This window comes from Hippoglossus stenolepis, chromosome 2, assembly GCF_022539355.2.
Source record: "Hippoglossus stenolepis isolate QCI-W04-F060 chromosome 2, HSTE1.2, whole genome shotgun sequence".
Classification (NCBI taxonomy): Eukaryota; Metazoa; Chordata; class Actinopteri; order Pleuronectiformes; family Pleuronectidae; genus Hippoglossus; species Hippoglossus stenolepis.
This window is the reverse complement of record NC_061484.1, coordinates 17,622,796-17,635,045: the sequence shown is the minus strand read 5'-3', so window position 1 is coordinate 17,635,045 and position 12,250 is coordinate 17,622,796. Positions and strand designations below refer to the sequence as shown.

Genomic DNA, 12,250 nt, shown 5'->3' with positions numbered 1-12,250 from the left:
CTCATTTCCCCCTCCACCCCCACCCACCCACCGGTGCTGGAAGCCGCTCAGTGCTCCGGTCATCCGAGCTGAGGTAGAGCTCGCTTCCCGGTTTGTCCGACCTTGTTCGAGGACTTGTGTTACAGACTCGGCGGCCAACTCTCCGCCCTTTCCTCCGGGAACCTGATGCCAGGCGGGAGGAATTTAACGGGACTCGCGGGGGCGGAGAGCCCCGGAGGGGAGGAGGGAGGAGCCCATCAACCCTGTGGAAGAGCAGTAATCTCATGTACTGCTTCCGACAGGACACAGTCTACACGCACTGTTACAAACTGATCGTCTCACCCCTGTTCGTCACTGTCAGTCAAACGTGAGGCCTATAGTGGAGAAAAGTTATATCACCATTAGTTAAGTGACCATACTGGACTTTTAATACGTATTTTACATCTGCATTACTCCTTAAATCCAATTATATTAGTTTCTTCTTATAATGATTACTTCAAAATATATTACACGGCATATTAGATCATACAGTGGTTTCCAAATATGTGTTCACCTGTAACGTGTGAAGTACGCTTTAAATGGTATAACCTCACCTTGGCCAACTATACAACATGTACTTTCACATATGAAGTACACTTTCAATGTTATAGACTCACCTTGGCCAACTACACAACATGTACTTTCCCATGTGAAGTACACTTTAAATGGTATAACCTCACCTTGGCCAACTATACAACATGTACTTTACGACTCACCTTGGCCAACTATACAACATGTACGTTCACATGTGAAGTACACTTTCAATGTTATAGACTCACCTTGGCCAACTATACAACATGTACTTTCACATTTGAAGTACACTTTCAATGTTATAGATAGTACTAGTTTAGTAATGCAATTCAAAGCATAATGATCTAATGATAGTAATATAACATTCACAGGGGCTTGCTGATAAATGAGCTCTTTATTTTTGCTGATAATAACTCTGAGCTTTTACTCAAGATATATTTTTGCAGTGAGATGTTGTGACACGATTAAACAACATTGCAGCATATTGAAAACACATTGCAAATTCCAATATTAGGATGATTTGATCCAATACATTACATTAAGGATTTTCTGATGTAGTTTCTATAGCTATAATCTAAGTGTATGGTTTAAAAATACCTACTGCTTTGTCTGAAACTAGCAATGAAACTTGGATTCCTGTAAGATAGACCCCACTGTGCTAATAGAAGGACTTTAAGTTTAAAGCGATTGTATAAAAACATCATAAGAGACCATTGCAGACACTTTTAGCAGAAAAAGCAAAGACATTAATGATGGCCTTGTGCATCCTGGCTCACATAAATGGAGAACAGCTGCTGTAAACCTCAGGGTATTAGTTATCGTGTTTGACAAGTGGTGATAAAACTTGTTATAAATATTTATGAAAACTTTACGTTTAGGAATTCTATGAGGTGCCAATATTGATGGACTTGGACTTTGTTGGCTAACCGGTGAAGCACAGAAACAAACATCAAATAAATTAAAAGCATCTTAAAATCAGGAGTCTACAATTATGCACTAATTGTGAAGCCCTGTAAGTCAAATTTCTGACCTATAATTTAGTGATCAATTTCATACTTGTTGCAAACATATTCCATGATGCACTGCAATAAAATTACATCCATTAAGATTATACTCATTTTAAAATATGCAATTTTTTCTAAAGCCTGTTTGCTGCAGGGATGCATTTACTTCTTTGTGTAAATGTACTGTGTTAAACTAAAAATCTCTAGCCACCAAACCTCAAATGATGTTATGTTGAATCCCTCTATACATTGCACATAGGCTATGGGTTAGTAGGTTTCTTTAATCTCCGTTTGTGGCTAGTGGGTCGGTCTTTATCAGAGAGGGTGCAAAACGGCCCTAAATTGTTTTCCATTTAATTATAGATCAATTGTGTGTGCAGAAGCTGTCTGTGTTGATTTGATCCAGCTATTTCAAGCTTTTATTCATCTGATTTACTTAGTTTCTATGTCGTGCTTTTCATGTTTTTATTTGAGTGTAATCATACATGAAACAATCTCATAATTTAATCTCCCCATAAAGCACTTAGGTCAGTGTTTTGTGCTTTCTAAACTAAATTGACCTGTGTAATACCACGCCGGTGCTGCAGGTGGCAGTGCAGGCAGATATAATGTAAACACTGAGCTACATCACGGCAGCTAACACCCATGGCTAACACTAGCGTAATCCATGCGAAGTGGAGAGGACACGGGAATGATCACACACGTTCAGCAGCATTGGTTTAAATGAATCTACGTGTTTACTTTAAAAATCAATCAACCCGCTTTTTATTTCGACGCGAAGCTAACAGGGCAACTAGCTTAGCTCCAGTTCATTGTAAAGGTATGAACTCTCTGGTTGGTTACGGAGTGTCTTCGGACTCTGACAGCGATGGAGATGTAAACACCGGCGGACTTGGGTAAATGCTCATTTAAAAAAACATTAAGTAAGTTAATACGTAGTAAAACAATAACAGAGGGACTAATAACTTATCTTTCTCTTGTACCTTGTGTTATTTTCCATCGTCAAGCTCCGCTAAGAAGGCGGGCGATGAGGCGACACCCGTCTTAAAGACCCGTAACTTCTTGCTGGAGTCTGGTTCAGCCTCCAGTGACTCAGGCAGCGGGTCAGAACCAGAGGAAGGGTATCCTGTTCCCTTCTCATCCCCATCACACCCCGTCTCAGCAGCCTGTCAGCCCCCCCGCCCTGCTCCTTCCCTGGGTTCACAAACTCAAAACAAACTGCCTCCTCCAGCTCTAAACGCCTGCTCTGACAGCGGCGTGTTCACCAACCCCTTCAAGGCCCAGGCAGACCAGAAGCTCAGCGCCCTGCAGAAACATGTCCCCCTGACAATGGAGGCCAAACCCTCCGAGATCGGAGGGAAAAGGATGTGCGTGTCTTACAGGAAAGATGGAAGGTGCAGGTTCGGGATCAAATGCAAGTTTGCTCATGACAGTGACCTCCAGACCGCTGTCACCTCAGCTGACGGCCATCATCCTCCTCATACGCCTGAGAGTGATGAAGCACCAGCATCAGAACACGTTGAGCCCAATGCAGGTGGCTCTGGTGGTGTCGGGAAGCAGAAGCAGAAGCAGAAGCAGAAGCACCCAGAGGAGGAAGAGTCAGGAGGGCAGCAGGTGAAGAAGAGGAGGGTTGGACTGAGTAACACCTTGATTCCTCCTAAACGGGCTATGAAGCAGTATGCAATGCACAGGGACCGAGAGCGGCTCCATATGTCCTGAAGAGAGCCAAGCAGGGCAGGATGGGCAGGGAGGAGAAAGGAATTTTCCTGAACTGTAACACTGTGCAACCCTAACCCTCATAAAGCAATAGTATAAAGTGCAGGTGAAAGTTATCCTCTCAGTGTGCATGTCTATAGAAAAATTGTACTGTCCATTGGTCGATTAATTTAATAACTCAAGCCTACAGTAACTAACATTTTCCACACATTCACATCAAGAGCCATTTGTGGTGTGGCCGTAAGGAGCTGGGGATTGAACCACCAGTGTTTCAATTATTAACCTGTTTTCAGACGTGAAATCTGGGATAATGTAATAATTGTCTGGACTTCTTTTCTTTTCACACATGAACAACACAGGAGATTGTTCAGGTCAGATCAGGGACATTTCTGGACCATTCAGGTGAGGGATGACACCTGGGCAGAGCAAGAAATTCAGTTGCGAAAAATCTAAGTTTTTCTCACAGCCATCAACACCAGCATCAGCCCTTATCACAAAAATATCTTGGGTTAGGGCTGTTTTCCCCAATTTGGCATCTTCTACATGAATGGCACCTCTATTTCATCCCAAGATATTTGTATTCTTCTTTGTTGTTTTTTGCATGTAGAACATGTTAGAAATGTCATCAACACATCCACTTGTATGGAATTGTATTGACATTTACCTGCTGTATTGTCACAGGGGCTCACTCAGACATGTTCCAGACAATTTACTTTGTGGCTTGAAGGAAAAACTCTGGAGAATGTCTAAAACAACAGACTGGGACATTTGCATCCTCACGTACAGCCCGTCTGGATAATTTCAGGTCAACATCCGGAGTTCAGTGCATGCCTGAAAGCAGCTATAATGGCTGATCCCTCTGCCAAGTACGTGTAGCCACCCCAGTTGTATGGAAAGATAAAGTTGTGGGATAAAACATTACATTCTCAAACTATTAATGAAAACACTGTGGATAAATGTTAAGACATTTATTTACATCATATAAATGAATCGTTTTTTGTGTGTTTGCGCTACCACATGTCACAGATATGCTGACTTAGTATTGACATTTTTTCCCAAAGGATCTACATAACCATGATTTATCAAATTACATCACACTTCAAATGTTATAGACAAAAGTTGAGTTTGTCTAATTCAGTTTGGTTAATGTTTTGGACCCCACTACACATTATATGGGTTATAATTCCTTCAAAGTCAAACAGCAGGGTTTAACAAACAGCTGCACAAATATCATTTTAACAGACACTGCCAACATCTCTTAAATATGCATATTCTGAAACTGTGAAGCACCTTTTTCTGTCTACACCTCTTCAGTCTTTGTGAGTTCAGATTTTTTTGGTTTTATATTTTTTCCTATCAAATGAATGTTTTATAGTAGATCTGGACAATAAATGAAAAATAATGACTGCCTATTTTATTTTCATTGAGATTTTACTCACCCCACACATAGAGGTTGTTTATAGCTTTCTAACACGTTATGTGCTTAAAACATAATATAAATTATTTTTGATTTATTCCAGTAGGAACGTGCCTCACACTTGGCATTTCATGTGCTGTATATTACTAAGAGGTATGCTATATTATTGCATAGAAGCAACAGCTTTGCAATATAACCTCAGCATCAGTACACACACACACACACACACACACACACTCACATAAAAGGCTAGTTTAGTTTTAAGGACTATTATGTACAAAGGCAACAACTTACACATACAGACACATACATACCTTTCCCTGATACAGATATTCTAAAAAACTACCAAATATGACTATGGGTGAACAGTACATAATATATTGGTGATCCTACATTTACCTCAAACATTGCAATACAGTGTATCAGGTCACTGATGACTTAACCTTCCTCTATTTTCTTCTCTCTGTGCTCCCTCCTTGTTTTACATGAGGACCTGCTGCACGTGTCTCTCAGAGCCGCCAGTCAGAACCTCTTGTCCCGTTTCCTCCCAGACCACACCATCCTCTCCTGCAGCCTCTGTCTGCTGGAGGGAGTTGGCTGAAAGAGAGGAGGAAATGAGTCCTGGATTGTCCAGAATATAGTTGCCCCCATTTGTGGAGGCAGGATCCTGGGATTGGGGTGGGGACAGGAGAGGGGGACTCGCGGCAGCTGTGTGCAGGGACTGAAGTTGATGAGAGGTTGCTAAAATGGGGATCTGCTGAATGTGGGTCTGGGATTGGCTGACTGGCTGGAAGGTCATTTGTAGGATTTGTGTCTGCCCCTGGCTCTGCTGCTGAGAGGAGTATGACTGAAGAGACTGGAGCTGGGGTTGGTGCTGGGTCAACACTGAGCTGGAATGGAGGGTCAGTTGTTGAATTTGGGGCTGTTGCTGAGCAGCCTGCACAAACTGGACGGGCATCTGCAGCTGGAGGTGAGTCTGCTGCTGGTTGTCAGCCGGTGAAGGGGGGTCAATTGGGGACAGGGCAATTGTCACTGGCACCTGCATGGTGTGGAGGCTCTGGTCTTGTCCCAGTAAAACCACCTGGTGACTCACCTGCTGGGTCATGTGACCCATCTGGGACACCTGAGCCACTTGGTGCCCAACTCGACCTTGCTGGCTCAGCTGCTCCACCTGCCCATCCTGCCCTACTTGGCTCACATCCAAGCCAGTGACCTCTGCTTGCATGGGGTTTCCTGGCAGCTCCAGCAGGGAGGCAGGGGTTGTGATGAGTGCGCCAGCGTTGGCTGCCAGCGCCTCAGCGATTAGCACCTCTGGGTGGCTCTTAGCCTTATGAGCCACCACACAGTCCTTCTTCTCAAACTTCTTACCACAAATGGAGCAGGAGAACTGATAGGTGGCATCAGCATCGTGCTTCTTCATGTGCCAGTTGAGAGACGCCTTCTGGCGACAGGTGAAGCCACAGATCTCACACCTATGGAGGAAGAAATAGAAAATTAAGTGGAAATGTCTTTTAGCAATCTGGGAAAACATTTTAAAACATTTAAACTAAGAAAAACAAATGACCAAAAACTGAACAGGGAAATACTAACTGTAGGGGCTTCTCTCCTGTGTGGATCATGCGGTGCACAGCCAAGTTGTGGGAGCTCTTGAAGGCACGAGCACAGAACTCACAGATATAGTCTCTCTGATCTACAAACACAAAACACTTGAGTATAGATGGATCCTCTATATACTGTCATTAGTTCTAACAAGAAATTATCAAAGAGATCCAACGTAATACACATAATACATAGTCACTGTATGTGTACCTGTGTGGTGCTTTGCGTGACGCAGCAGCTGCTTCTGAAGGCGGAAAAGTCTTCCACAAGACGGGTGAGGACATACATATTTCTTCTTGAGCAAATGCTGATATTTTATATGGTGCTGATGTGAAAATCAAAGAAAATGCAGAAGAGTACATCAGCATGAGTGCAATTAAAAGGCTAGAAGACTGAAAACAGTCTAGAAACAGGGTTTGATTAATATTAAGTAAATATTGAAATATTGATGAAATACTTCAGGCAATACCACCAGGACAAAAACTCCTTTTCGTCCTGAAATATTTTATCACTTATTATATCTGCAGAAATGTAATAAAGCAATTTTAAGACACGACTTTGGACTCAGAAAATGTGATGGACATTTGTCACAGTTTAACATTCTATGTTCAACTGTTGATATTTGAAAATTCAGTTATCTATGGCAAAGTTTGAACTAGATTTCTCTTAACTGTGTTTAATGCAGTGACAGACGTAAACAATCTGCAGTGGGACGGTGTAGCTGCTGAGACAAACCTGTAGGTAGCGAGGATGAGCCAGGACGGTCCCACATCCTTCCATTTCACAGCGCACATATTGCACTGGGGGCTTCTTTCTGTGTAGGTGAGGCGTATGACAATGTTATATAATAATAAAAAAATATTAAATTTATTTACATGATATGTCCATTATATCCATGGCCCACTATATCAATCATCAGTCACTATCATGTCCTTATATTTTGGAATAAAATGCTCCAACACAAACATCAGCTTTACCTTCTCTTTGGCAGCCGTGGGGTTTTGTCGTCTTTTTTCCGTCGGCCTCTCCTAACACACAAACAACAAAAAAAGTACGTAAATAAGTTGCAATAGAAAAACGCTTTTCTATACTAATGTAATATTATGTAGCAAATACAAACACTATGAAAAGGAGATTGTTTACAACTCACTAACCACACACATTATATTCAAACTGAACATGGAATAAGGAAAAATGTGCCTAGTAATACACATACGAGCGACGTGAATCTGTCCCGCTGATAACTACGAACAGATCGCGTGTTACTGTGCTTACTTCCTGGGTCCATCTGGGTCTTCCACAGTTTCTTCTTCTAGCTTCACTTCCTCTTCCACACTTTCCAAGTTGTCGGAACCTTCTACCTTTATCTCAGCGACCTCTTTCTCCTTTTTAGGCGCCTTCTCTTTTTCTTTCTTTTCCTTCGGTCTCGGAGGAGCTCTGCGCTTTGGTTTAGGGGCATCCCTGAGAAGACAAATAGAGAAAGTATAATAGTTACTATAGTATTACTACGTTTTAGTGACTTCAGGAAACAAACTAAAAGTCACAGAGTGGCTGTAGTTGGGCCTGATTTGCTTTGTCTGACACACAACTGAAAAGCTAACCTGAAATCCAAAAATATAATTGATGAAAAGGATGAACTTATCTTAACATGCACAAATAATAAGTCAAAATATTCACAGTGATCAAAAGAAGAACAAACCTTGTTATATTTCTAAAAAAAAGTTTTATTTTCTGAATATATTGATGTCTCATACACTATATAGTTACAACAGTTGCTACACAGAAAATATGGTGCCAATGTCTAATCATATCCGAACATGAAGAAAGTGGCAACACACACAGACACAAAAGCGCACACACGAACCGTTCAGCCTTAGGGTCGTAGCTCTGGTCATTTAAATCGTCTCTAAAAGGAACATCTTCGTCACTGCTGAGGCACTCCTCCTCCTCCTCCTCCTCACCACTGAAAACAAAACAAGGACTTGAAATAGGACTTTACACTTTCTGCTCAGGTCAAGTTCTGCACTTTAGATAAGTGTACCTCTGACTCTGTGGCTGGTAGCTGAGGTCGTGAGTGTCGTCGGGAAATGAAGGGTCTTCTTCATCCAACACCGGTTCAGCGACATCCTTGCTTTCCTCCTCTTTGTTTTCACTGAGACAGTAAAAGGGTCAAACACAGCAGTAATGAAAACAACACATGGCTCTGACTGAGGCACACACTTTCACAATTACTCCTTTTCCACCAAGGCAGTTCCAGGGCCTGTTTGGAGCCAGTGCCTATTCTGGAGTCTTTGGGTTTCGACGGCCAAAGAACTGGCTCTCGGACAGAAAACTGGTTCCACAGTAGCACCAACTCATTGCTGGTCTAGAGGAAAGATGCGCCTACATCAGAGGCTGTAGGGCGGGATTACCATGACCAGTTGTGATCGGATCGCACTTCACTGCTCTGTGTGCAAAACATGCCTTTTGTGTTGGTAAAGAGCAAATTATGCTGTTTTTGCCCAGTCTGAGTTTACAGATGTGTCCGATAACAAAGTATGTTTTGTGTGTGTCCGAGTGTCCGCGCGAGTAAGAGGAGGAGAGTGAGCAAGCGAGTGGTGTCGGGGGAGGGCTGGTGGAAAAAGGGGTAAAAGTGACCATGTCAAAGTACAAATAGTATACTTACATTTCAGTCTTCTCTTTATCGTCTACCTTTCCTTCCACTGCTGCATGACAAACAGAGAAGATATCAAGTGTTTAGGCAGGTAGCTAAAGCTTCCTTTTATAAACCACACATATATGAATATAAATATAACAATGATTTTTTTGCAGTCTATTACATTGAGTATGTGGATTATCTGAAGTAACAGAGTGGAGGAGAAAAGATGATCTGATCCCATTAGTTAGACTAATTACAGATGACCATGAAGAATGCATACTTGGAGATACCTGAACCAAATTTCTTCATAAAACCCAACCTCAAGAACAGTTGTCAGCGTGTTGCCTCAGAGTCTCTGTGTAATCTGAATCGTTTACAGGCATGCCCGCTGAACCAAAGCAGCTCATTGTCAACAGGTTGCTCACCAGCTGGATTCTCCATTCCAGGTTCGGTCTTACACACGGGCTTGGCAGAGCTGCGGCTGGCTCTGGCAGACGGGGGCTTGGCACGAGTCTGGGCCGGGGGGCGTCTGGAGGGAAGAGCTGGAGTGAGGGAGCAGAAACATAACATCAAACATAATGCTGGCCATCAGGGGTGAAACAAGGTCCCACAGTTTCAAATACATTGTAATCCAACCGCACGTGCACAGAATGAGAATTAACTTAAATGTTACTCTAGTAAGAGGCAAATCAAGAGTCTTGTTTTATGGAATGTTTCTCTGATTACCTTGAGCATCTGTAGCAGGTTTCTTGGGATCCTCCATGCTGCGAAAAAAGGAGGAGAAAACACTGAGAAGGGACATTTACTCCACCTACAGACAAACGTCCCGTCATCCATCACATCCCTGATGAGACGGTGTTTTTGGAAGCATCTGTACAAGACATGACAAGTTTTAGGAGGCAGGTGAGTGTCTCTCCACCCTCCCCATGCAGAGCTGCAGGAAGGGGACGAGCTCTGCTGAAGGCGTGCTTCACAGGAGCTCACCCCGCAGACGTAAACACACATGGCTCATCATAAACAAACGTGATGCTGATCAATTAAAAACCTACTCTGTGCCTTGAAGGCTGTCACCTGCGACTCCCCCTCCGGCCGAACACGCAGATTCCGAATTTTTCTTCCGCCTGGAGTTGGAAACTTTCCGCCGCTTGTTCGCCCCGGTTTCCGGGCTTGGTTCTTCCTCGTCGTCGCTCTTGACGTCCTTCAGCCAGGCCGGTACTGACCTCGTCGCCCTGTCCCTTAACACCCGACCCGAGCTCTGCGGGCTCGCCGCGGCTCCGTTGACGCCCGTAAGCGAAGCGGAGACGCCGGACCTCGGGCGGGCCGCTCCGCGCTCCCTGAGCCCCATCCGCGGTGAGACGCTCGTACTGGTGACCGAGGTCTGGTCTGCGGCCTTGTCCTCGGCCGGTTCCTCGCCTTTATTTACATCCCCGGTTCGGTCGCCCGCCGGTTCCATCACCGCGAGGACACTTCGGTCGGCCTCAGGTTCCGTTAAAAGTCAAACAGGTTTACTTGCAGTTCGAGGAAAAACGGACCACATCTGGTTTAAAGACGTGTTGGTTGCAGGCGGCCTTTATCCGACAGCCGCACATTTTCTGGCACTGCGCGGAGATCGTCGCAAATTAGAAGCAGATATTTATTGATTAGGTATTGAAAACTTTTCTTAATTATCAATTCATTAATAAAGCGATATCATTTTAAAGAAGCAGACACTATTTTCGCCTTCTTAAAGCTATAGTAAACCTACTTATTCGCCGGAACCTGCAGCGCAACCATTTTGTGCGCTTTGTTGCGTCTCCTTTAAGCCAAATATAAACCGGGGTTACACTCAGCAGAAGAGACGCGGTTCACTGACTTCTACATCATCTGGATTTCCCTCCATGTCTTTTACAAATCGAGTGGACCCAGCCATGTTGTTTGTAAATCTACAAAGTGCAGCGGCAGCCGCGTGAGGGCAGCGCGGACACGGATGGCCGCCGGGGCATCATGGGAGATGTAGTGCAGGTCACATTAAACACCGCTGGGATTTACTTTTAAGGATATTTCTCTTCAGCTGTTGACGTTTTTCTACCGCTTTAGGATACAAAATATGAAAATAATTAATCTGAATCAAATGAATAAAAAAAGAAATCACACAGTGGTTGAACAGTAAATAAATAAATAATAATATCAACGGAAATATGGGAAATGCTCAATGCAGGTGAGAATACTATTTGCAGTGTAATTTACAGCCAACAGTATCTTTGTGCGAAATCAATAAAAAAAATATATCATTTTTCCAACATTTATTTTAACCTCAATATTTTATTTATTTATTTTGAATACTGCATGAGGTTCTGTGGAGCTAACATGGCTGCCAGTGGAAACCTGCACTGTCTGGTCTGAACTGAGGCTCTGCCACAGGCTGCTGCTCTGATGATGTGTGTTTGCCACCAGATGGCAACATAAACCTAAACAATATAAACTACACCGCTTCATCCTAACATCACAGGGTCCAGCCAGGCTAATATTTAACTTCCCTCTGCCTTTATACAGAATGACAACGTGTGGTGATGTGTTTGTAATGGCTGTATGTTTGAGATAATATTCCTTGGAAATTAACTCACTTTTTCCAGAAGCCTGGCAGAGTCTGTCAGGTTTTTTTTAGTCATGCAGTTACCACGAACTCACAGCTCCCCGGGGACACAAACCATCATAGACAATCACTTAAAATTAGGCTTAGGGTCCAATATTAAGAAATACCAGGGCCAGAAAAGCTGCTAGTAGTGTTGACGATTAGATGTGATTATTATTGCTGTTATGTATAAGCTGCTTCCGAATAAATAAGCCAACCTATGATTTGCCAAACTATAAGCCTCTATTTTTTTCTACACTCTTTTTGCCTTTTCAATTACATACAAGTTGAAATATAAGAAAATTATGAATTGCAAATAGTGAATGTTTCATTGTGTGAACTCTCGGAACTGTGAATGTGATTATGTACACAACAACAGCAAAGAAGGCACTAAGTTCATGTGCCGAAAGCTTGATGTATCTGCATCTATTAGTATCAGTATTGGTATTAAAAAGACAACTTTATGGTATTAATAATATAGGTAACAACCTGCAGATCTCTAATGTATAAGGTGACTGCTTTTCCTGCATCCTGTCATCACATTTACAGAATAAATCAGGTGACAATTCAGCTGAAGTGTGCATTCTGACATTACATAAAAACCCTCATATACCTGTGATTGCCCTCTTACACTCATTGTACAACACGATGAAGGCTACTTATGTTCTCGAAATCTCTCCCCGCTGGGGCACAACATGTTTCTAGAGTAAAGTTGA

General features: G+C 42.9%; 2 protein-coding genes across 2 annotated transcripts; one reads left to right on the top strand and one right to left on the bottom strand.

Moving 5' to 3' along the window:
• The first annotated feature begins 2,153 nt into the window (after positions 1–2,153).
• On the top strand, positions 2,154–4,674 carry si:ch211-113e8.11. Its single transcript, XM_035173435.2, has 2 exons — positions 2,154–2,449; positions 2,561–4,674. The coding sequence occupies exons 1-2, from the start codon at positions 2,277–2,279 to the stop codon at positions 3,270–3,272; spliced, it is 885 nt and encodes a 294-aa protein (XP_035029326.2). The 5' UTR covers positions 2,154–2,276; the 3' UTR covers positions 3,273–4,674.
• On the bottom strand, positions 4,223–10,885 carry zfp91 (ZFP91 zinc finger protein, atypical E3 ubiquitin ligase). The gene is made up of 13 exons (XM_035173318.2): positions 10,668–10,885; positions 9,973–10,521; positions 9,650–9,687; positions 9,349–9,465; positions 8,951–8,990; positions 8,327–8,437; positions 8,150–8,248; positions 7,561–7,746; positions 7,263–7,313; positions 7,021–7,099; positions 6,496–6,610; positions 6,277–6,376; positions 4,223–6,158 (listed from the first exon to the last, which is right to left on the bottom strand). The coding sequence occupies exons 2-13, from the start codon at positions 10,374–10,376 to the stop codon at positions 5,168–5,170; spliced, it is 2,331 nt and encodes a 776-aa protein (XP_035029209.1). The 5' UTR covers positions 10,377–10,521; positions 10,668–10,885; the 3' UTR covers positions 4,223–5,167.
• Between the last annotated feature and the right edge of the window lie 1,365 nt (positions 10,886–12,250).